This window comes from Pseudorca crassidens, chromosome 1, assembly GCF_039906515.1.
Source record: "Pseudorca crassidens isolate mPseCra1 chromosome 1, mPseCra1.hap1, whole genome shotgun sequence".
Lineage (NCBI taxonomy): Eukaryota > Metazoa > Chordata > Mammalia > Artiodactyla > Delphinidae > Pseudorca > Pseudorca crassidens.
Genome location: NC_090296.1, coordinates 2,589,990 through 2,615,480, shown reverse-complemented (window position 1 = coordinate 2,615,480; position 25,491 = coordinate 2,589,990). Strand labels below are relative to the sequence as shown.

At 46.3% G+C, this 25,491-nt stretch overlaps 1 protein-coding gene across 23 annotated transcripts in view; it reads left to right on the top strand.

Moving 5' to 3' along the window:
- The window catches only part of KLC1 (kinesin light chain 1), a 112,142-nt gene that overhangs the window by 84,519 nt on the left and 2,132 nt on the right, over positions 1–25,491 (top strand). The window contains exons 13-19 of one of the 23 annotated variants that reach the window (XR_010938891.1): positions 3,829–3,878; positions 3,964–4,031; positions 5,372–5,480; positions 8,934–9,068; positions 10,815–10,907; positions 13,795–13,845; positions 14,532–15,632. Coding sequence is in view for 20 of the 23 variants with exons in the window: in XM_067718337.1 (XP_067574438.1) it covers positions 3,829–3,878; positions 3,964–4,031; positions 5,372–5,480; positions 8,934–9,095; positions 15,976–16,106; positions 19,943–20,177 (755 nt within the window). In the remaining 3 variants the exon portion in view is untranslated. Of the gene's footprint in view, positions 1–3,828; positions 3,879–3,963; positions 4,032–5,371; positions 5,481–8,933; positions 9,096–10,814; positions 10,908–13,794; positions 13,846–14,531; positions 15,633–15,975; positions 16,185–19,942; positions 21,075–21,095; positions 24,420–25,491 lie in introns of those variants that run through there. The other 22 variants (XM_067717692.1, XM_067717580.1, XM_067717667.1 and 19 more) reach the window with 22 other exon arrangements.

Genomic DNA, 25,491 nt, shown 5'->3' with positions numbered 1-25,491 from the left:
CTTCCCCCCTTTACTGCCTATTACATAAGGATTTCAGAATGTGAACAGTTGTTACTAGTGTGTGGGAAACCTTAGAATTCGTGGGGAAAAAGGTTTTGATTAATAAATACTTTCTTCTATAGAGAGTTTCTAGAAACTACTTTTGAAAAATCTTTGAAAAGTGTATTAGTTTTCGTCTGTTAACAAGTGGAGCAGTAAATCTCTTAACTATCAGAAGATCGTGATGCCTCAGGCTCATCATTTTGAAAATGGATTCTGTTTGCAGTTGGGCCAGGATTGGATAACCGTCCACCTCCCTGGACTTGTACAGTTCACAGGGCCCTTTCATGTCCTCGTCTAACTGTAGAGGCCTTGCTGGTTTTGTGTTGATTCCAGGCCATCTCCCTAGTGCTTCTTTCAAAAAATTTTACTCTTGGGGAAGACTTGTTTCCTTGCGATTTGCTAGCTTCTTTCTACTAAAAATAGTAGCATGAAGTCCAGTTCATTGGGTTCTAGTTAAAAGCACTTTTTCTGTACTCAGATTTATCCTCCACACAAATGTTAAAACGTAGGACAGAAAGGCATTTTTTCTTTAGGCAAGATGCACATGTGTCCTGGTTTGCTGTCGGGGCGTGGCTTTCAGGTCACAGGGCCTTCTTGACTACAGTGCAGCATTGAAACCCATGACCTGGTTTGTTGTCAGGAAATCTAGTTCTCTTAACTGGTGGATTCTTGTCTGTTCTAACAATAGGGTTAGGTTAGTACATAAAGCTAAAACTGCAGTAAATAACAGTGTTATTAAGCTTTAAATACTGTTCACTTTTTTTTTTAAATAATTGTGATATACAATTATTTTTCAAGTATTTAAACAATTGTACGAGCACCACTAACTGAATAATCCTTCCATTCCCCCCACTCATTCGTAAGGTCATATTCTAAATTCTTTATCAAGTCAAGGGTTTTGTTGCTGGTGGTAGTGGTAGTGGTAATGGTGGACCATTCCTCTCCATTTATGCAGGTATTGATTCTTGTACCAGTTGCACATCTTCTTGGCTGCTGTGGTTTTGCAGTGAGGCGGGGTGGGGGTGAAGTTAGATATGTGATGTGACAAAGTCTGTAAGTACTCTTCCTTTTCAAAACTTCCCTGGCTAGTCTCACCATTGTTAATTGAAGTATAGTTGATTTACAATGTTGTTAATTACTGCTGTACAACAAAGTGATTCAGTTATATATGTACATTCTTTTTTTTTTATATTCTTTTGCATTATGGTTTATCATAGGATACTTATAGTTCCCTGTGCTGTACAGGAGGCCCTTGTTGTTTATTCATTCTGTATATAATAGCTTGCGTCTGCTAACCCCAAACTCCCACTCCACTCCTCCCCCACCCCCCTTCCCTTTGGCAACCACCAGTCTGTTCTCTATGTCTGTGAGTCTGTTTCTGTTTCATAGATAGGTTCCTTTGAGTCATATTTTAGATTCCACATATGAGTGGTATCATATAGTATTTGTCTTTTTCTGACTTACTTCACTTAGTATGGTAAGCCCTAGTTGCATCCATGTTGCTGCAGATGGCATTATTTCGTTCTTTTTTTATGGCTGAGTAGTATTCCATTGTATATATATACTACATCTTCTTTATCCATTCATCTGTCGATGGACTTTTAGGTTGTTTCCATGTCTTGGCTATTGTGAATAGTGCTGCTATGAACATAGGGGTGCATTGTATCTTTTTGAATTACAGTTTTGTCTGGATATATGCCCAGGAGTGGGATTGCTGGATCAAACGGTAATTCTATTTTTAGTTTTCTGAGGAACCTCCATACTGTTTTCTATAGTGGCTGCACCAATTTACATTCCCACCAACAGTGTAGGAGGGTCCCTTTTTCTATACCTTCTCCAGCATTTGTTATTTGTAGACTTTTTAATGATGACCATTCTGACTGATGTGAGGTGATAACCTCATTGTAGTTTTGATTTGCATTTCTGTAATAATTAGTTATGTTGAGCATCTTTTCTTGTGACTGTTAGCCATATGTATGTCTTCTTTGGAGAAATGTCTATTTAGGTCTTCTGCCTTTTTTTTTTGCGGTACGCGGGCCTCTCACTGCTGTGGCCTCTCCCGCTGCGGAGCACAGGCTCCGGACGCACAGGCCCAGTGCCCATGGCTCACGGGCCCAGCTGCTCCGCGGCATGTGGGATCCTCCCGGACCGGGGCACGAACCCGTGTCCCCCGCATCGGCAGGCGGACTCTGAACCACTGCGCCACCAGGGAAGCCCCCTTCTGCCCATTTTTTGATTGAGTTGTTTTTTAGTTGTTGAGTTGTGGGAGCTGTTTGTATATTTTGGAAATTAAGCCCTTGTCAGTTGCATCATTTGCAAATATTTTCTCCCATTCCGTAAGTTGTCTTTTCATTTTGTTTGTGGTTTCCTTTGCTATACAAATATTCATTCTTTTAAAGCCAGTATTTAAAACTAGTTTCATTCTTCTCCTATGACATGCCCAATAATCCTAAGAATAGTTAACCACATACTAGTCTTTTAGTTAAAAACAGTTTAAATATGTAATCTTATTTAATTTTCTCAACAGTCCTGTGAAATGGGTCACACGTTACTCCATTTTAGGAGCGAGGACACTGCAGGCTAAGCGACTCGCCCAGGATGGGTAGCTTATGAGTGGTTGGATTGGGTGGGAGCACAGGTCTTATTCTCCAGAAACCTCAAAAATAAGTGAAGAGACGGGATCATGAAAATCGCCTATAATTTCATCACCCAAATATGTCTTAATTTTTTGTGTCTTTCCTTCCTTTTTTGCCAATTGATTTGCAAAATTGAAACCACACTTTATATATAATCATGCATACTGCTTATTTTCTTTTATACTTGTAGCTTAAGCATTTTTCATGTCATAAAAGTATTTTCATAACCTTCACTTTTAAAAAATATTTATTTATTTGTTTTTATTTTTGGCTGCGTTGGGTCTTCTTTGCTGTGCTTGGGCTTTCTCTGGTTGCGGTGAGCGGGGGCTACTCTTTGTTGCAGTGCGCAGGCTTCTCGTTGTGGCTTCTCTTGTTGCGGAGCACAGGCTCTAGGTGCGCGGGCTTCAGTAGTTGTGGCACACGGGCTCAGCAGTTGTGGCTTGCGGGCTCTAGAGCGCAGCCTCAGTAGTTGTGGCACACGGGCTTAGTTGCTCCGCAGCGTGTGGGATCTTCCCGGGCCAGGGCTCAAACCCGTGTCCCTTGCACTGGCAGGCAGATACTTAACTACTGCGCCACCAGGAAAGCCCATAACCTTCACTTTTAAGACTGCTTATCCTCCATGATGTGGGTGCATTAGTTGGAAGCTTTGGATGAGTGGTATGTGTCAGTGTTCTCAAAAGTGAAGAAAATTTTAAAGGAATATTGATTTGTAGTTTTTCCATTTTTGCTCCCAACATCTTACTACTATTTCTTAGACTTTTGTTTAATGTTAGTTGTTCAAATTCTAAGTAGTCCCAAGTGTTACGTGAGGGTTCTAGCATTAAAAGTTTCCTTATAGGGACCCTAGCATTTGTCCGTGTTTTTGATCGTTGCCTACCCTGTCTAGGTTGGTACCTTTGATTCCATGTCTTCTGTTCACAGAGCTGCATGTGAATGGCCATTTCCTACTGGTTTCTTGTGGTCTGGTTCTGTCTTCATAGTCTTTATTCTCCATTGTGAAACCTTGTCTGTCCATGATGTGAAAACTAATATCTGAGAAGGATCATACGGAAAACAAAACAGAAACCTTGTAGTTGCTGAAACTTGACAAATTCCACTTTGTGGGCTCTGTTATGCTTCAGTTTATAGTATGTTATTTTTTCTTCCCTAGATGAAAATAAACCCATTTGGATGCATGCTGAGGAAAGAGAAGAATGCAAAGTAAGGACATACTATTTCGAGAGATTCTAAATTGAATATATTGCTTAAGATAATTATTCACTTGAAATTATTTCCTATAATTTAGGGAAAGCAAAAGGATGGGACTTCTTTTGGAGAGTATGGTGGCTGGTACAAAGCCTGCAAAGTTGACAGGTACGTCTGCTTAACTGAAAAACAAAGACACAGCTGTGGAAGGTGCTAATGCTTCAAAGGTAGCTTGTAAATGACGGAGTGTGTAAGTTGCTTAAAGTGGTGTGGTTGCACAGTCCCTGATTTTCCACAGATTCCAATACAAATTCCATAACTTCGTAAATGAGGTAATTCATGTACACAAAACCCACCGTAATATGGGTCACGTGGGTAAAATATTGGTTCTGTCCATTAATGCTGTGTCTAAGGCTAAATACCAAATCGCAGGAGAAGAGATGACTAAATATAGAGACACAACATTTGAGGTCGCCATAGACCAAACTCACGGGAAACAGGCCAGCAGACGTGCAAAAGCCAGCACTTTGCAGGTGTGTCCAGGTGCACACCCCAGTCTCCCGCAGCCCTCAGGGCCTCCGTGTCTGCGGAGGGTTGTGTGAGCTCCTTCACCAGCAGCCCGTGAGCCTGTGCAGATGCCCGTTTCCTCTTCTGACTGCAACACCTTTCCTGCAGTCTCTTTCCTATTTTAACTTTTGCTCACCCTTTAAGACTTACTTTACCAGTCTTCTATTTCAGAAAAACTCTCTGAACCCCTAGTTTGGAACAAGTACTCCTTCTTTGGGTTCCCCATAGCACTTAGCATAACTTCTGAATTGCATGTGCTTTGTTTCTCCCAATACTCTGTAAATTGTCTCAAAGACATGGAGTATAGCTTCTTTATTTCTAAAGCGCCTATCATCAGTAAGAAAAGAATCTCTTGAAGTATATCTATACTAAAATGAACTAGACTTATTTCTCGTTTCTTAGTAAGAGTGCTCTGTGAGGAGTGCAGAAGCACTGTCTGTGTGCACACTGTTTGTTCATCCTTTCGCACACACAGCCGTCATTCTGTGACTCAGATCTCATTGGTGATGAGTTTTGGATTCACTTTGCTTCCCCTCTACTTGTAGAGGGAGGGGAGAAGGTAGATAGCAGCATTAAAACATGTGTCCTCTTTACTACCTGGCACAGTCAGCTCTGCCCCCGATGGGGGGAGAAGCCTGATGGTCACTGGACAGACCCAGAATAGACATTTTTGTTGAGACTGCCCGGTGGTCTGTGGGAGCAGCCACAGACTGGAGAGAATACAGGGGCATGTCCCATCAGCCACAGGGCTCAGTGCAGTAGGCAGGGGATGCTTGACGTAGAAGAGCCTTTTAGAGGTTTACAGTTAAAAAAAAGTACCATAGAAATTTAAATAATTTTAGCCAAACATAAGTCTGTTTGTCCTTTAGATGATGTGTGTTGATAGTGGTTGCTCTAAAACTTATATTTTATAGTTTTGTATATCATGTGCTTTCTTACAGTCCAACTGTTACAACTACTTTAAAAAACCTTGGGGCACTTTACAGACGTCAAGGCAAATTTGAAGCTGCAGAAACATTGGAAGAAGCAGCCATGAGGTCACGTAAACAGGTCAGTCAAAAACCTTCTGTTTTTAACTTAGCCTTCCGTATTTATTGATTGATTGTACGCGGGCCTCTCACTGTTGTGGCCTTTCCCGTTGCGGAGCACAGGCTCCAGATGCGCAGGCTCAGCGGCCATGGCTCACAGGCCCAGCTGCTCTGCGGCATTTGGGATCTTCCCAGACCGGGGCACAAACCCGTGTCCCCTGCATCGGCAGGCGGACTCTCAACCACTGCGCCGCCAGGGAAGCCCTAGCCTTCCGTTTTTAACTTTGAGTTTAATGATTCTCTTTTATGAGACTTACTGAAACCTTGATTTAGAAATAGAAAATGTTTACTGTTCTAGTTTGTACAAATAAACTTATATTGTTCAAGCGACAATATAATGTAAATATATGGTAAATATGACACCAAAAGCACGAGCAACAAAAGCAAAAGTCAGATTCACCAAAATTACAAACATTTGTGCGTTCAAGGACACTATCAAGAAAATGAAAAGACTCACAGAATGGGTGGACATATTTGCAAATCACATCTCTGAGGAGGTCTAGTGTCCAGAATGTATAAAGACAAAAGGACCACCTAATTAAAAAACGAGCACAGGACCTGAATAGACATTTCTCTGAAGATGCTATACAACTGCCAACAAGCACATGGAAGGATGCTCAACGTCATGAGTCATCAGGGGAATGCAAATGAAAACCACAGTGAGGCACCACCACACACCCACTGGGATGGCTAGAATTCAAAACCAAAACAGAAATAGCAAGTGTCGAGGAGGAGGTGTAGAGACTGGAACCCTTGTGCACTGCTGGTGGGGACGCAGAATGGTGCAGCTTCTGTAGAGAACAGTTTGGAGGTTCATCCAAAAGAGAAGCATAGAGTTCCTATCTGACCCTGCAAGTCCACTCCTAGGTATACACTGGAGAGAATGGAACACAGGTACTCAAAAGAAATACAGCCGGTTCTCGTTATTCATGGTACTTATGTTCTATAAAGTTGCTTTGAACACTGAATTAGCAAATAGTGAACCATTGTTCCTAGGGAGATACAGAGTTATGTTCCTGGGAGCCTCTGGTCACATTTACTTCGATCAATACATAACCTTGTTTTAGGTGTGTTTCTGTTTAAAGACACCTTATTTAGTATATGTTGTTGATTCATTAGCATCAGATTCATGGCCAGCAGCACTGTAACTTGTGCCTGAAGAGAGCTTATCTTTCTCCATAGGGCACACCCCAGCCTTCTTGCGCTTAGGAACACCAGAGGACACTTTTTCACCGTTTTAAACAGTGAAATCACTGACTGAAATGCGGAAAACATGGCACCAGATGATTTAGACTCGGGGAGGGAGGATGCTTGTTCACATTACAAGGTGAAACAAGAAAGCAGAGTGTCACCTTGTTTGATCTTAGCTGGGGATGTGCGTGTCAGGTGACTCGAAGTTTTCTCCACTTCGTGTGTCTGTGAATGACCATGAAAGCACTGCGAGTGTTGATTTTAGGATTACAAATACGTTTTGGTCAGTAGGTGAATTAGCAAATATGGCCTCCGTAAGTGATGATGGTTGACTGCTCCTGTGCATATACGTTCGTGGCAGCGTTACTCTCAGTAGGCTGAACGAACACACAGACACAGGTTCGTCGGTGGATGGATGGGTACACAAGGTGGTATATCCATGCGATGGAATACTATTTGGCAATAAGAAGGACTACTGAAGCACTTTGCTTCATCAACTGAGGTATTTTAGTTATGCTGAAATACAGTTGTAAAGAACATTCAGGAAAAAGGCTTAGTTCTTGCCCCTTAATTACCAGTTTTAGAGTAAGGAGTTAATGTATTACTGTGTATGTATATGCATATAAAGATGGCAGGTTTTGTTTTCTATTTTTAGTGCTGGAGGGACAGGTGTGGCTTTTTCCCCTGAATGGTGTGTGTGTAGCCTATTATGCAGTTGTTGGTTTAAAGCCACCTTTTGGCTGGGATTAAAGTTACCCATAGGTACCTTAGAATTTTTTCCTTCGAGAGATTCTGTGCAGAGGGATTAGAGAAGGCCCAGCATAGGTGTTGTCAGTGGTGCTCTCCTAGCTTGTGCCCTGCAGGAGCCCCTTTCTTGAGTCCTGTCGTCCTTCCCAGGTCTTTTGACTCTGAGGGGCTACTGTTCAGGGGAGGGCGCCCTGGGTGTAGGCAGCGTGGGATTCTGGCTCGACTGGTGGTCCGTGGTGCTCCTTCATGACCAGGCTTTGCTGTAAACCAGTGCCAGATAGTGTTTATCCAGCCAGTGGTGTCTAGAGTCATGAGCGGCAGATGTTTAGAGAAAGGGATGTTGCTAGTGGTTTGTTGAGAACAGCCCCTCCTGCGCCTGGGAGGGCCACGGTCCGCTTCACTGTGGAGGTCACCGCAGCACATGGTCTGTTTGGGTATTGTGCCCCCCTGAGGAGGAAACCCTCAGGGTCAGCGAAGGGGCAGTATTTGCATGAGCTGTTCGGGTTGAGATTCCATTTAGAACATAAGACATGCTGCACCTGGTCATCAGATGGTGCTGAAATGCACATGGAGAACGTTTGCTGCTGGGTGTTAATCCAGTTATGTTTTCACTCAGATGTGCGTGGGGTGATTGTTGAGAAAGTAGGCGAGTGCTTGCCGCTGCTCATCGCTCTGTGGAGTAGGAAAGTTTGCTGTTAAAATGCCTTTTGTTAAATAAGTGGCTAATTTTTTTTTTGTGGTACGCGGGCCTCTCACTGTTGTGGCCTCTCCCGTTGCGGAGCACAGGCTCTGGACGCGCAGGCTCAGAGGCCATGGCTCACGGGCCCAGCCGCTCCGTGGCATGTGGGATCTTCCCGGACCGGGGCACGAACCCGTGTCCCCTGCATCGGCAGGCGGACTCTCAACCACTGCGCCACCAGGGAAGCCCTAGTGGCTAATTTTTAAAAATGTTATTATACTGAGAACAAAGTAATCCGTGAGTTTTCAACCATGTACTTATTTTGGAGGCATGGAACACCAGGCACTTAATGTTAAAGTGTCAAAAACTGGGCAGTTTCCCAGCGTCTCACCATGAAACTTCCAAACATAGAGTACAGTTGAGAGGATTTTATACCCGTGTACCGCCTCCTAGATTCAGTCACGAGCATCTCTCCCATCTATCCATCCTTTAGTCCTTTTTTTTTTCCGATGCCTTTCAAAGTTGTATACCTCAGTACACTTCCTTTTAAATACTTCAGCGTGCACATCATAACCTGGAGCTCAGTATTTGTTTATAATTTTTTAACATTTGAGGTAAAATTTACATGCGGTGAAATGCACAAGTGTTAGGTGTACATTCCTGAGAATCACTGTTCTGATTTTCCCTCCAATGTTTAAGAACTTTTTTTCCCCTAATATACATTTAGTTATCTTAGAAATTCCCAATAAAACTTAAGTGCTGATGGATCACACCCTTTTCCCCCTGCCTGGCTCGCAGGGTCTCGACAATGCTCACAAACAGAGAGTAGCTGAAGTGCTGAATGACCCTGAGAACATGGAGAAGCGGAGAAGCCGCGAGAGCCTCAGCGTGGATGTGGTCAAGTACGAGAGCGGCCCTGACGGAGGGGAGGAAGTGAGTATGAGCGTAGAGTGGAACGGGGTAAGTACAGTACACAGCGCGTGCTCAGCCCGTGCTGCGAGGCCCCGGGCAGCAGCCTGGGCCGTCTCCCACCGGGAGTGCTTTTTGGCATCTCCTGGCTTAACTGCTAGACAGCCTACTTTTCTCAAATTAAATACGAATTAAGCTTTTTGTAAGTTCTTCTGCTAACACTGAAGTCTGTTATTTGTTTGAAGTAGTAATTTTCTTCTTTTTAGGAATCCATGAAAGCTGTTTGGCTTAACCTTGAGCACTTCAATGCTGATTGAGTGTCCTGGTTTTTAAAGCATAATCCATAATTTGGTTTTATTTTAATAATAGGATTAGTGTGGCAGATAACTAACTCGCTTTTTTAACTTACCCATTTTCATTGCTAACTTCAGTGCTCCTAATTTCACTGACGAGGCTGCTGTAGATTTTGTTAGAATTAATTTAAATACTTCCAAGGAAAAGGGTGATTCAGACAGAACTCTTCTGTAGAAGAGAACAGGTCAGGAGTGAGAATGTTAGGATGGCTGCTCTCCATGTCCCAGCTCAGTCCACGGAGGGCCCAGCGGCTCATTGCTTTCCATGGTTACCTGCCGGAGGCTTTTGCGTCCCGAGCATGTGCCTCTATTAGAAACACGCCACCTCTGTGGCCAGGCTCCGCCTCTGCCTCTGTGGAAATTCTTACCACTGCTGTTTCTCCAGTATTGCCTTTTGGACGTTTCTTTCTAGTGAATTTTTGTAACACGTGGGTAATTTTTTTGTACATTGAGCTGGTGTCTTTGGAATTCTGCTTTTATGGGGGAGGGTTGAATGCAGGATTAGGTTTAATGCATTCAGTTGCAGTGTTGATTTTTTTGAAGTCACGTAATGCAATTTGATTAGTTGTAATTGTGCAGATGTTTTTCCAAATGGTAGTTTGGGGCTTTCTTATAGTCTATCTTTTTGAATCTATTTATTCTTTGGGATTTTCTACAGCTGTAGCAATTTGGTAAGGGTCAGCACTCTAGTTGACATTTTATACAGAATGTTGTTGGCCAAGCTTTAAGGGAGAGCATCTCTTTCGACTGTCTTTACCTGGCAGCTCCCTTGCTTTGGTTTCCCTGTGCCAAGACAACCAATCAGCATCTGCTTTGACCACTCACCCTGTCGGGCAGTCGCCCAAAGTGAAATGAGGGTGGCGCTGCCCTACTCATGTCCGCGTCCAGCCCGCACTGTGTACTGTACTCTCCCCGTGGTGGCTGTTGTCTGCGTGCTTTGTGTAGAGGGCCCCTCCTTTCGCTGGTCTTCAGGAGCCAGAGGGCAGGGTTTGATCATTTAGAATGAAGTTCTGGAGGAGCTTTCTCTTGAGACAGTATTTCTAGGTCAATCTTTCTATGAAATCACGTGAAAATAAAATTATTGACATCTCAGAGTTCTATTACTGTCTTCAAGACTGAGACTCGGGGGTGAGGGAGAGCTGCTTTCACTCCTCTGTGGAGGGGCGGGCGGGCGGGCGTCGCGGTGCGGCGGGCAGAGGTGGGCACCCCTCCCCCCCCGTTCCTGCTCTCTGCCCTCCACCGCACATTTCCTCTCTCACTGTGGACATGCTGTCACTCGGGACGCACACGCACACGCTGGGTGCTGGACACCTTTTTACTTGACTTTTAGACACTAGCGACTGCATCTTTGACAGAATCCACCCCAGGGCGCTTCGCCTGGGCTGGATTCAGTTGACTGAAAGAATCTAGATTGCAGGTCATCCAGTGCAGCGGTTCCTAAACTCACTTTGAGCAGCAGAAGGAACCCTCGCAGAAGGAACCCTCCCTCAGATGGGGCTTATGTGAAGCAGTAAGTAAATAGAGAACTGCTTGGGTTAACTAGGGAGGGACAGTCGAGAGCTGGCGCCTGAGGCCACCGCTCAGACCAGCACCGCCCCCAAACGGGAGGCCTTGGCTCTCAGACTGGTTTCCTTTGGGAGCTCTGAGGCTCTGAGAAGTTAGTGCGGCTCTTCCAACACTTGACTTGAGTTTTATTTTCAAAGCATGCATTTATGTTTTAAAAAGAGGCAGGAAAGGCAGTATGCACCCTTAGGTGGTGTTTGGTTTTTTCAACATCTCTTTTGGAGTATAATTGCTTTACAATGTTGTGTTAGTTTCTGCTGTATAACAAAGTGAGTCAGCTATACATATACACGTATCCCGTATCTCCTCCCTATCCCACCCCTCTAGGGGGTCACAAAGCACCGAGCTGCTCTCCCTGTGCTATGCAGCTGCTTCCCACTAGCTGTCTGTTTTACATTTGGTAGCGTATATAAGTCCATGCCACTCTCTCACTTCGTCCCAGCTTACCCTTCTCCCTCCGCATGTCCTCAAGTCCATTCTCTGTGTCTGCATCTTTATTCCTGTCCTGCCCCTACGTTCATTAGAACCTTTTTTTTTTTTCAGATTCCATATATATGTGTTAGCATACGGTATTTGTTTTTTCTCTTTCTGACTTAATTCACTCTGTATGGCAGACTCTGGGTCCATCCATCTCACTACAAATAGCTCAATTTCGTTTCTTTTTCTGGCTGGGTAATATTCCAGTGTATGTATGCGCCACATCTTCTTTATCCATTCCTCTACCCTTAGGTGCTCTTCAGATTCAGCTTTATTGAGGTATAATTGTGTGCAACCAGAGGAGCCCATTTTAAGCTCACCTTGGTTTAGAGGCTCACACACTGCTGTCCTCACATTATCTCTGTCCAGGTGTGAGGATAAAATGTTTAATGCTGTCTCTGCATGAGTGCAGATTTCCCTGGGATTACAGGGCAAGCAGATTAAGCATTGTTGCTATTTGCAGCCACTTTCCTGTGTGCATCAAGATTTTCTTTGTTATGCAGTCAAGATAAAAGATAAAAATAAATTGGGAGTTGAGGTGGGCACTGAGGCTGGACCTGTCTGTAACTTCACGTTCAGATCACAGGTTCTCTAAGGCAGCCTCATTGTTCTTGTTTACTTTAATCATAAGAACTTGTTACCCGTTTATAATGAGAAAATGCTGTTTAGGTTTTATTTTATATTGGGGTTCTACATTAGATTTTAATTTTTTTCAAAAAGGATTTCAGCGCTCCTTATAAAGTTTGGAAACCACTGCTGTAGGGGAAGTGCTGAGCTGCTCTGCTGGGGAAGGTGCACACAGCCCTCACTTGGGTTTTCACAAACATTCTCACAGGCCACCAGGCGCAGGCCTTCTCAACACTCAGAAATAACATGGACCACAAAGGGCAGTGTGGTCAAAGACGAGACAAACTAGGTTATATGATAGTTACTCCCCGCAGATACTGCAAGTCTGGATCAGCAGAGAACTGAATTGTATGCTATTAAGATAGAAGAAACGTAAGGCTCCTGGACATATTCTAATTCACGTGAAGTTTCTGGATGAGATTCTTGACATGGTAGATAATTTGTTTAGGGAAGTACAGTTCTGTTCTTTTTCTATGTACCATAGAGATCATAATTGAAGTACTTGAAAATGTAACTTCATCAAATGTTATCTTTGTGTAAACTGTTCAGATCTAAAAGTCACTGTCGAGATAAGTCTCTTACGGTCCTGCTTCTAAAGATGCAGATGCTCTGTGCATAGTGACCCTTCCTGGGTAAAATTGACTTCACGTTAACTGTGAGACGCACATGTGTCAGTCACCGGGACCCAGGTCCCCACTGGGCCACGCAGGAGCCTTGGGGCTGCACTGTAATTAAGGAATTGCCTTTGCAGTGGTCCCACTAGGCCACCAGGAAACATCACACGTCTTACATTCTGAGCGGAACCTGAGCTTCACCTGTGCTGGCCTTTCTGTTTTCAGAGCGCCAGTTCTCTACTGGGGTCCTTCTGAAGTAGCCCCACCCCCATGTCCCCATCCTTTTCATACTGCTCCCCATGTTAATGTTTCTAAAAGCTTTTAATACACTAAACTCTTTCCCAAGATTACTGGGAATGAGGTAGCTGTTAATTAGAAATAATGTTATTTTTGAAAAATAAAAATTAAACTAGGAAGACAACTAGAATAAACCAAAGAAGAATTTAAAAACACGAAATCACCTGAAATCCATAGATGATAATTACTGCCATATAATTCTTCACCCATACATTATACTGTTAATTTTTGTTCAGAAACCCAGTTTTTTGATGCAAATATTCTTTCATGGCAGTATAACGATCTAGACTCTTCTGAAAGTGTTGGAATACAGTGAAACCTCCCAACCCTCTAGTCTGTTTTGAGTAGAAATCCACCTTGTTTGGGTGGGTTTGTGCTGTCCTTCCTGCTGGTTCTCAGGGGCCAGGTTCCCAGCTGGTGAGAGCAAGGAGGACAGGCAGACCTACCTGCTCCAGCGCCCCACTTCCCCTCCAGGTGCTGCTCCCCCAGCCCAGCCCAGCCCAGCCCAGCCCAGCCCAGCCTGCCTTGCGGGGGTGGCGGGGGGAGAGTGAGTGTGTGTGGATAAGTGTATGAAATGCTCTTGGAATCTGACTGAAATTACTCTTCCATATTCTGTGGAGTGTCTAGTACAGGAATATTACAAATAGTGCTACTAAAGAGTAGCACTGAATTTGAAATGAACACAAGGAGTTGTACCATTTATAGAATTATATTAACATTTTAGCATTCTGTTTCTAAAGAGCAGCAAGAACTTGTGTTTTCTTGTCCTCCCAGCATTGGTGGGGAGTTGGTAACAAGTTTTATTTTTCCATTTTAAAGATGAGAAAGATGAAGCTCGGGCTGGTTAAATGACTTGCTCAGCGTCGCATGGTGAGTCAGCGCGGGCGGGCTCAGGTCCCCGCGGTCTGGGGCTTCCAATCTGCCAGGACCCAGGATGCGTTGCTGCTTCGGAAATCCTTTTTCTAGTTAATTTTATTTTGGATTATCAACTGCATGTTTAAAATGTGCTATAAACTTTAAAAGTCAGTGTTTCTTAACATTTCTGAAATGTCTAAAATGTTAGTGTTCTTCAGAGAAAGTCCTTTCTGATTTCAGAGAGAACTTTATAGTTTAGTTCTATGCAAGAGGATTTCTGATAAAGTTAAATCTTTAATGAATGCACTCTTCCTGTGCATAGCAATCTTTCTTTTGGTCACTGTCGATGGTTTTTGTTTCAGAATCTCCTTATGTACAGTAACTTGAAAACCTTTTTATTGTAAGTATCAAGGAGATTTCTAGCACGGTGCCAGTCCGTGCTCTAAAAATGTTGAATTTTATTCTATTGAGGATTAGGAGTGATTTTAGTCTAGATTATGTGAAATGTAACATAAGGTCCAGTACCTGTTTTATACGGGGCTGACAGGAGCAGACAGAAGGTAATTCCAAATACTAAAGCGGTAAAAATGCTGCTTAGACTTTGTGACCTAGAAATACTGTAAGCCAAGCTGTGTTGCGTGGAAACTGGCTCTTTTCTCATGAGTTTCACTGGGCTTTCTCTCTCCGTTTCTGTCTAACAGGCCTAGCTGCCCTGTGTGACACTCACTGTCTCCTGCATGATGGGCGGCATCTCCTCCAGCTTTTCTTCTCTCTCCAGTGCTGACTGCTGTGTTTAGCAATCCCCTAGGATTCTTGTCAGAGCTACACCTCTCTGTGACTGGCCATTCCTTTGGTGCTGCTGTCCTTTTGGGGGGTTCCTTATCTCTGTATACATGTAGCTTTGCCAGATATGTACTTAGTAATATAAACTGTGTTAATAAAACCATTTACTGTGTAATACATGAGTTTAAAAACTAAGAGCAATTAGCTGTTCACTTTGATAAGAGGTAGTTAGTAGTATCCCCCAGGTGTTACTGCAATGGCATGATGGTGACTGTGACACTACCTAGGCTGTCAGAGTAGGGCATGTGCTGCTCCTGTCGCGTTTGGAGACCTGGTGGGACCACCCTGGGCTCTGGGCGCTCCCCTTAGGATCGTGCTCAAGTAGAATTTGCTGTGTAGTCTTTGTGTGAAATTTTGGCAATTCTGCTTTTCTCTACTAATCTTTAAGTGTTCAGTGATTTGTGTATTTGTGTCTTTCTAACTTCTAATAAACTCACTCCAACTGACCTGTGTCTTGGTGTCTGTCTGCTTGGTAGACCTTCTCATTCTTTCCATGGAATGCAGCATTGCCGTAGCTTCTAGAAGTGGTGGGGCTACTGTTAATCTTACTAAATGATTGATTCTGAGAATAAAAGTTGTTCTATACACATTTTTTTCACTCTGTGTATTTGATTTTCATATCCAGATGCTGCCAAGTGTTTCACTCATTAATGTCTGAATCAGTTATACGAAAGCTGGGCACTCTTTCACTTGCTTCCTACAAGGCATCTAAGGATTTTTAGTTATTTGTATAGAATGAACGTATTGTTTAATTTTCCCACTACATCTATAATCAACATTTAATAAAACTGTCCTATAAAACTTAATGAAGAAACAGTATATCTATTGCATGTAGATGAAATTGTTAAAAGGAAGTTGCCTATGTCAAACCTAAATGTTTTAGGTCCTGTACTGTTTCATGGACCAGATGCTTCCTTAGTTATTAAACGTGGAGTTTGATTTTGGTGATCTTCCTAGAAGCTGCCTTAATTTCCTTGAGTCTTTCTGTGTATCTTTTGTTTCAAAACAGTAATATAATTAATTTTCCTTTGGGGATTTTACTACTTTTGTTTGAGCTTTTTCATGTTCACAGGTTTTCACATTCATTGGATTAGCTTTCATGAAATTTAAAATGGATAGATTCCTATTTAAAGTGTATTTACGTACATGGCGAATTGGTCATTTCTGTAGGAATCACATTACCAGCACGTCACAGACCAGCAGGTCAACACGATGTGAATTCTTGTTTTCATTTAGCTTTGTCTCTTGCGGGTTGGGAGGGAGAGCCGTGTGGCGCTTCACATTTGTTCACGTTTTTTTCAGGATGGCACTGGATCTTTAAAACGCAGTGGTTCCTTTAGCAAACTCCGGGCTTCAATTAGACGCAGCAGTGAGAAGCTGGTTAGGAAGCTGAAGGGAGGAGGTTCACGAGACAGTGAGCCAAAGGACCCTGGGTAACTATCGCCGCCCCCGCCCGCCCGCCCTTCTCGCCCGTAGACCTCAGAGCTGCGTTCCCGCCTGCTTCCCACACGGTAGGAGTGCAGAGGGTTAGTAGCTGCAATCCGACTTTTGCCCAGGTTAGGTTGAGAAAAAATTGTGAAATTTCCTGCTTAGAGGCTAAAAGAGCTGAAGCTTAGAAATTTATGGAATTCTTTGATTTTGTTACATGTTCAAAGAAAGCCTTAGCAGTGGAAAGTAAGAATTTAATATTAAAATATTGAGCATATTAACTTGTTTTCTCTAAGTATGCATTATTCATTTTAAAACCAGCATTAGCTTAAATCCTTTAAAGTTAGTTTTAATCTTTTAAAATCAAATGCCAGCTATGACTATATTCAATCTCATCATACAGGTGTTACTATAGGAAGAAAAATGGTTTAAATAGAAGGATGACAATTTCAAGACTTTTGTTATAATGAGTTTCTTTAGGAGATTTAAAAAACCGTAGGTTTTGCATGTGTTTAGAAAAGGGTCTCTTCAGTCATGAGTCTTTTAGGGTCTTTTGAACAATAACTTTTAAGTTATCAAAGGAATTTGATTCTAAGATATTCCTTGCTTTTTATAAGGTTCGTCAGAGGAAGGGTTCTTTGTCCTTCCCTGTTAGTGCTAACAAATTGCCCTGGTTTCTGGGTTATTTCTGGTGTAAACGGCTTCCTGTTTTTGGATGCGTTTCTCACAGAAGCACTGTATTGTACTGTCAGCTGTTCGTGAAACTCAAGCTCCCTAAAATGGTGCCTATTTTGTAAAGGTTGATTCTTATCTTAGTATGACTCTGTTTTAAAGTATTTCACTTTAAGTTCTGTAAGAATTCTAATGTCTCAGGACTGAGACCGAGTTCCTTTGGGTAACGTACGGGAGTATAAAGGCAGGTGCGTTTACAGTTGTGCGCTTTGCTGTCTGTAAGGCATGTCCCGTGTCATTCCTCTTGTCATCAGTTGGGGCCTGACTCCCGAGACCCCTGGGGTCGCCCAGCCCGGCTCTCTGCCCCGCGCCTCACCCGCACCTGTGGGGAGAGGGGCTGGGCTTGCCCTTAGCTCTGCCCCCACATCTCTGCTGGCGAGGGACTTGCTTCCCGATGGCTTTGGAGGCAAGAGGAGCAGTTGGATGTTTATATGCTGCCATTGCCCTCTTCTCAGAAATGCCTACAATCTGCAGAGGGAGTTTCCTGCGCTCCGCCCACATCCGGTGTGAAATCGCCAGAAGCTGCGGTGTTGGAAGCCACTGGGGGCTTCAGCGGGCGCGTGGGGCGTCGGCCCTGCCTGGGAGGAGGCATGTGCGCGCTGCCTTAGGGAAGTGGGTCCTAAAGTGCCCTTGTTCGGTTTCCAGAGCTAAAGTGATAGGGTGCTGTCTGGCCTCTCACAGCGTGGGGAGGGGCTGAGCAGATCGCTGCGCCCGCTGAGTCCCCGTCCTGACCCTTCGGCGTGTCTCATGCGTCAAGTGAGGGTGCGTCACGCGCGCTGTGCCGTGCAGGCCGTCGGCCGGTTCTGCCAGGGCAGACGCACTGTGGCCTGGGGTTCTGGATGTCTCAGAGCTCGTTAGGGCAGCGTCCAACTCTGGCACCGAGTCCTGGACACGGCAGAACTCACAGTTTCTCCTTCTTCACGTCTTTCTGTCTTTCCCGTGACGCCGCATGTGTGGACGCTCCCCAGTACGGATGTTCACGGCGCTAAGAACGCTTTGCCAGCCTGACCTGATGAAAAGTAGACCCACACACTTGCATATCTTAACAGTTTTCCCATGTGATGTTATTTGGGTTGATATCTTACTAAACGTTTTGAAAAACTAAATAATTTAGAAAGTTTATCCCGTCAAATGCATGAAACAAAGTAATCTTTCCAGGTAAGAGCAGCGATCTTTATTAACTAGACCAGTGGCTCTCAAACTGGAGCATGCCTCAGCGTCTCCTGGAGGGTTCCTAAAACAGACCGCAAGGCCCACCCCTGCGTTTCTGATGCAGTGGGGCTGGGGTGGGGTGGGGGGGCGGGGCGAATTTGCCTTTCTAGCAAGTTCCCGGGTAGCGCCAGCGCTGCTGGGTGGGCCACGTTGTGAGAATCACTGAAGTGGGTGCCCCGGGAGCAGGGTCTGCAGCCTGCAGTGGGCACAGCTCCAGGGAAGCACTGGACTGCTGGATGGTCTGGGCACCGCGGGCTTCAGTGAGAGTGTGGGTGCGATTCTGAGGAGTCACTGATGGGGCAAGTTGTTCTTTCACTTCACCTTGTAAAGAAAAGGAGGTTTGCGGACAAAGTTTGTGTACCTTTCTTAGGAAAAGGTAGCTGGCCAATTAAGTAACAGAATAATTAAATATGGCAGAATATAATTCACTGGTGATTTGGTTTGATTTTATCCTTTGTCCTTTAGTGGTTCTGAATAGAGGAAAACCTGTCCAGAGCTCTGGCAACACTTGTGTGGGGTTCATTGGGATGTTTTTGTCTTGTCCTAGGTGGGAAGTTTGGGGAGTGAGTTCTGTAATACTTGGGGATGAGCCAGTTAAGGTTTTGCTTTTAGTGTAGTTTGTTTAGTGAGAGCTCAGTAAGCGCCTGCTGTTTGCCTGGCACTGTGCCTGTGGCGCTGGCGGCCATGCGTCCATCACGTGGACCTTTGGTCCCTGCAGCTGGTGCGCGCGTGCGTGTGTGTGTCTGTGTCTGGTTGTGCTCAGCCTTCACACCTGTGCTTCACCCTTGCAGCCATGCCCTCAGCTTGTAAATAATAGTGGTCACTGTTGATTTCATAGTAGTTCAAATTCAGAATTACTGATCCTATTATAAACGTTTAAAAATAACCCTTCATATTGGTTCTTTTAGCTTTAAAAGAGAAGGTGGCTTTGTTTGAGGTCATCTGTGGTGGCAGTAAGCAATTACAGTAATTTTACGACTGTCTGTAAGTTTAGATTATAGGTAATTTGTAAGATATTTTATTAAGTATCTTAAAGGTGTTAAACGGGAGAAAAAAGTAAATTTTATATATATATATATATAAAAATCAGTATGTTTTTTGTAAATGTAAAGCCATGAAATATGTTTTAAATTTTGGTTTCTGAGCAGAGAAATACTAGCCTTAGAGTTTATTTTACTAATAAAAAATTATTTTTGCCTAGTTTTAATATAGAAAAATCTACAAAATATATTTATGCATTTGATCTTAATACTGAGCTTTGACGGTTTCTCTTTCTTTTTTTAATATTTATTTATTTGGTTGCGCCGGGTCTTAGTTGTGGCCGGTGGGCTCCTTAGTTGCGGCATGCATGTGGGATCTAGTTCTCCGACCAGGGATGGAACCCGGGTCCCCTACATTGGGAGCGCAGAGTCTTACCCACTGTGCCACCAGGGAAGTCCCTTGAGGGTCTCTCTCTGACGCGATCACTTAGGGGCGAGGTTTACGGGAGTCGTTGAGGATCCCTTCCTGAAACTCATCTCAGGAGGCTCCTCGGGCTCCCACGCCGAAGTCAGCGGGTGGCATTGGCAGAGCCCCTCTGCTCCTATAGGAGCCAGGTTTTAACAAGTGAAACTGCAGCGACACTGGCTTTATGGGGCTCAAAGATAAACTTTTTGCTGAGAAAGACGCAGAGGAACTTCGCTTTTTTCTGCTGGGTGCAATAGAGTAGATCTGGGTTGTACGTGTATCCCAGTGGGTATCCCAGTCTGGGTGAGATAAAGGTCTCCTCTCCGTTAGGGATGGTTCCAGGCCCCCATGGTGACAGAAGCTTTGGAGGGGTGGCTTTGCTGTGCTCTCTGCTCCTGGTTGACTGATATGCTGACGGTTTGTCCTTGCATGTCCGCCGTCCTGGGTGCAGCATGAAGCGTGCCAGTTCTCTGACTGTCCTTAACGTGGGTGGCACGGCGGCCGCAGACCATTTCCAAGTAAGGAGCCCTGCCCCACTTACACGCTTTACATATTGGCTGGACCTTCCTCACCACTGCTGCCCTTTGAGCAGAGCCTGTGGGGACTGCCCCACTTACACCCTTTACATGTTGGCTGGCCTTTCCCCACCGCTGCTACCCTTTCAGCACAGCCTGTGGGCATTTTAGTGTTCCTGATTCAGGACACATAGACACCATAAATGACACTTTCATAGTCGGCATGAACTTAACCATCTGAATTATGGGAATGTTGTGAACATTCTCAGTGTACGAATTAATGATCTTTACAAATACGTTGATTGACAATTAAAAATTAAATATTCTGATGAAGTAATATCAAAACTTGGCCAGTTGTTAATTTGTATTATTTGTATGATTTTAGCTTCTAGTAGTTTATAACTAATATAATGTCTAGCTAAGCTGTTCAGTGTTTTAAAACTATTCAGAACTTCACTAAGTACGGTCACTTTGACAAATAGTCTTTAGCACTTTGTCACCTGTCCAAGTCTCGCACAGACCGGTCACCTTTGCACTTCAAACTGTTGGCATCCTGTTCTCCATTACAAATGGCCTTTTTATTTTCCATGTGTGACTGTTGGGTGCGCCCAGGCCTCTGGCCCCTTCTGTGGCCTGGCTGCTGTCCACCAGGACCAGGTGTCCTGGTCCCCACACCTGTTGGTGCAGCAGCTCTCCCAGTCAACTCAGTCCCACCGGTAAACTATTTGACGCACAGGGACGGTGACGGGCCGGCAGGAGTGCTGGCCTTCCCCCTCACCCCCAGCACGCTGCGGGGGGGCGGCTGTTCCCAGGATGCTGTCATCGGGCCTCTAGTTTAAAAGCTGCAGGGTGCTGGGAGGATGCACTCCTGACGATGACGATAGAAGAAACTACTTTTGTTTTTAAAAGGTCTGGAGCTAACAGTCCTTTTGCTCCCCTTTCTTGTGTTTTGCACACACACATCTGAGCATCAGGACTCTCGTGTGTTGATGTGAGTTGTGCAGCTATTGTTAGTGCCGAGACCACTGGAAGCTGGCGTCATGTGAGGTACTGGTTAAGAATAATTTTTCCATTTGTTTTTTCACGCAGGAACGAAATAATTGTTTGGCAGACTCCAGAGCTCTCAGTGCCAGCCACGCCGACCTGGCCCCCACGGGTCGAGGCAGAGCTAGATTAACCCCCAAGGCTAATGAGCGCTGAGACCCTCAAAGCTTGGCCAGGCCCCTCCCCCATGCAGGGCGGCCCTGGGGTCGCCTCCTTTGCTGGATGGTGACCTCCACCACCTGCTGGAGGTTTGCCCCGAATTCTGTTAGGCGGTCTGCAGCCCTAGTGCCCGAGAGCTGCCAAAGCCCGGCGGCGGGACCCGGCCAGGTATGGAGCTGGCTCAGCGCACTCGGGGTCGGCCGCTGCTCATGGACACCAGCCCCAGCACCGAAACCTGCTTGCAATTGTAATACTGTGTTAAGGCTGTTCATTAAGACTGGAACCTTAAACTACATCCTTTGAGACTAGGAATCCAGTGACCTGTGGCAGCGATGCTGGGATTAGGGAGCGGGGGAGATGGGGTAGCTGCGGGGAGGCCTGCACCCCCTCCTGGTCTGCATCTCAGCCCCTTTGGAGCCCTTTTCCCTCCTCCAGGCCTCTGTACACTAGCACACGGAGATGCATGTGTTCCTTTTAAAAAGCTTTTCTTTGTAGCGTTAAGTAACACAGGGTGGGTTCTGACAGATGCATCTTATTTTATTTTTTTAATTTATTTTTGGCTGCATTGGGTCTTTGTTGCCGTGCACGGGCTTTTCTCTAGTTGTGGTGAGCGGGGGCTACTCTTTGTTGCGGTGTGCAGGCTTCTTATTGCGGGGGCTTCTCTTGTTGCAGAGCACGGGCCCTAGGTGTGCAGGCTTCAGTAGTTGTGGCTCACAGGCTCAGTAGTTGTGGGTCACGGGCTCTAGAGCACAGGCTCAGTTCCCGGACCAAGGATTGAACCCGTGCCCCCTGCACTGGCAGGCGGATTCTTAACCACTGCACCACCAGGGAAGGCCTGACAAATACATTTTCAAACCAACCCTGAGACATTACTGCTTAAGGGAATCCGTGAGACTAGCTGGTAGGCTAAGAAGGTGTAATTCCAGATGATGCCAGCTGTACAAGGGCACATCCCTGCTGAGGAGGTTTGAAAGGATCTGGAAAGCTGTGAGCGTCCTTGTGAAATGTTGTCAGGGTTAGTTTCTAGTTTACCTTAATGTTATCATATGGGTGGTGTCACTGAGCAAAGGCGCTTCCAGCCACCTTTTCCTCAACAACTGCACTGGGCTGGGGTGCTACGTGCTCCCTGGGCTCCCTGTGGGGACTAGGGGGTGCTCACTGTGGGGTGCCCTTGGACTGCACGTGTCCTTCACCCCCACTGTGGACCTCGGACTGAGGGCTAGAGGCAGCAGCGTCCTGGGGTTTCGGTACAGCAAGCCTAGACTTTAACTTAAGTTTTGTTTAAAAGTTTCTATAATTCAGTAGTGGATCACCTCAGGGCACTGGTGCTTGTGTTGGTGAGAGCTGCTGTGCCCCCCCAGAGGCAGACACCCTGGCCCGGTGTTGGGGGCCCTCGAGGCTGACCGGTCTCCTGCAGCCTGTCTCCTCTGGCCACGCTCCTTTCCTCAGCTCCTGACTCCTTAGGTTTTGCAGTTTCCGATGGATCAGGAACTTTCAAAATGCCCTCTAGAGGTGTTTAAAAAAATATGATGGGTTGTAAGAAACCACTGGAAAAAAGAGCAGAGCTGTGTCCCCATGTGGGCACTGTGGCCCTTTCAGGTTCACGTTTAGGTGCAGTGGGGGTGATGTGTCTGTGTCACATCAGAACCAGGAGGGGACCAAGCTGTCCTGGCTCCTCCTCCCACTACATTGAAGTTTCCTCCCAGCCACAGATCTGGTACAGGACATCTGAAACCCACTCGGTTTCCCTTAGTGACAGTTGTCTCTGGAAAAACAAAGGGCATTTAGAAAGAATAAACATGAGGCTAAGAACAGGATTTAATTTTAAGCTTCCAGTTGGTGAAAAGAGACCTTCTTTGCAGGGGCCTTAGTTGAACCTTGTCTGGCTTTGAGCCCTCTGGCCCTGGTTCCCCGAGGGTTATGGTGGCCTTTGTAAGGCCACATGGAGACAGCATTCGGGGTAAGAGAGGCTCGAGGGCCTTCCTGAAACTGGGTTGTAAAAGCCTTCGTGTCTCAGAGGGGATGCTACCTGGGACTCGGCAGTGTCTGATTTTTGAACTTGTATCAAAATAGAGAGAAGCCAGGTTGTAACCTACTTGCAGTCTGGTAGTCAGGATTTTAACATTCTCGGAGAGAGCAGTGGGGGTGGTCCAGCCCTCCCTCTTCCTTTCCTGGTGAGGGGACCCTAGGGGGCCAGCACCCATTTCTACACTGTGCTGTGTCTATCAAGTTAGACTCCCCTGGTCAGAGGACGGACTGGCAGTGGAGGAGCTGAGGGTCTACGTGAGTGTCTGAGGGCTGAGGTCGTGGAGAGCTGGGCCTCCTGACCCTTGCGCCCCTCCCCAGGCGGAGCAGGCACTTCAGGTGCTGCAGGGATTCAGGTAGTTATTTTCTGAAACTTAAAAAAAGTCCCTATTATTTGTTTGGTCAGGAGGCTGCTAGGAGTATCATGTAATTAGTTATTGTCTTTACAGTAAAGTATAAGTACTGCTAAGAATTCAGAGTTTAGTTTGTAGCACTCATTGTTATAACTTCATAGAATGTTCTGGGGAAGGCATGTTACATCTGTACGAGGCCAACTTTTGGTATGTTTAGACGTTGTACTGTGTAATCATGGGATATCTGGAAACTAAAGCAGCACTGGATAGCACCAACCAAAGGTGAAGTTCAAGTGAGCTAAGCGAGCATCGTCCTGCACGCGTCTCCTCCGTGCAATCGGGCTGATGCGTAAAGACCTGTGCGGCTTCCACTGAGTTCTCCACCATGACAGGAGGACTCAGATGGTGTATACAGTGGTGTGCAGCTACCCCTCGGGGGTCACAGGCCTGTGAGGACCGTCCGATTGTCCCTGGGGTGTGCTCTGGGGGATGGGATTGGCTGAGAGGCCAGGGAGGTAGGGTGGACACTGCTTTGGGGCTTGGTGTTCCTGAGACACAGAGAGAAAACCCCACTGCCAAGTTCTATGGCCCCTGGTGGGTGAGCACCCCCAGGGCGGCCTGTCTGCCTGGTGGGTGGGTGCGGCTGCCCAGAGGCCGAATGTGGGTGCGCTTGTGCTGGTCCGCACCTCTGCAGGGGGTTGGCCATGAAACATACCTTCTGTCTTGGAGCAGTAGTTTTCTTTTCTCACTGTTGGTGTAACTCGCCTAAGAAATCATTTGGAACTGTTTATATTTACTTACAAAAATAAAGTGTTTTATTTCCTGTTGTAAAGCCCCTGTACTTTTGTGGAAAGGCTCTCTTGTAAAACTCCAACCCTAAAAGAACCCTTTCCTGTTTAACGTTAGGCACCCAATCTTTTTAGGGTCACAGACTACTTTGAAAACACGATGAAAGTTGTAACTGGATCATCCGGTCCTAGAATGACGGGCACAGAGCGTGTGCCCCGTGACGGGTTTACCGCCCCGCCCCAGTGAGCCCGTGGGAGCTTGGGACCAGTGTCCAGCTCCTGGAGCTGTGGGAGGGTGGCCACGGCGCTGAAAGTGGAGTGACAGGGCTGCCCCAGGCTGTGAGGACAGACGTCACGTGTATGAGTCCTGAGGACAGTGCCTGGCAAAGAGCAAGCGCTGGTGAGGGTCCAGGGGCTGCAAGTGCCTTCCCGGCACGTCTGTCCGGCCGGGGCTGCTCTGTGCCGGGCAGCAGCGGGGAGGGGGCAGAGGCAGGGCGATGATGGGGGTGAAGGCGGCGCAGCCCTGCCGGAACTGGGCAGTCACGTCCCTTGGTGACCGTGGGGCCTTGTGCTGCCACGACCAGATGCTCAGATTCTGGAGTTTCTGGCCCGATGCAGCAGGACCCTGGCTGATGGGAGGTCCCGAGTTCTATGCACAGTGCAGGAGTGCCCTGCCAGAGTGGATGCGCCCCCAGGCCAGGGCTGACGGTCCCGGCCACTGTGGCCAGCCTTGGAGGAGGCACTGAGGGCACAGCGGGATGTGCTCTCCCTTTAGAATAGTTCTCGTCTGCCCAGAACGGATTTCCCGGCAGATGGGCCAAGCCGGCGCCGAGGCTGCTAGCGCTCGCTGCGGGCTGGGGGGCTGGTGGCAGGGGCAGCGCACAAGGCACCTCTCCCTGCCCCGATGCCTCTCCCGGACCCTGCGGCCTGGCCTGCCGTGTGTTCTCCACCCTGTGCCAGACCGGGGCCAGGGGGTGTGCTGGCAGCCAGGAGCCGACAGCCCAACCACGGGGTGAGGAGGGCCAGTGGGCGCTCGTCTGACCTCGGCCCCGCTGTGGCCCGAGGCGTGGGTGTTGGGAGCTTTGGGAAGGGGACGCGAAGCCTGTGGGGGTCAAG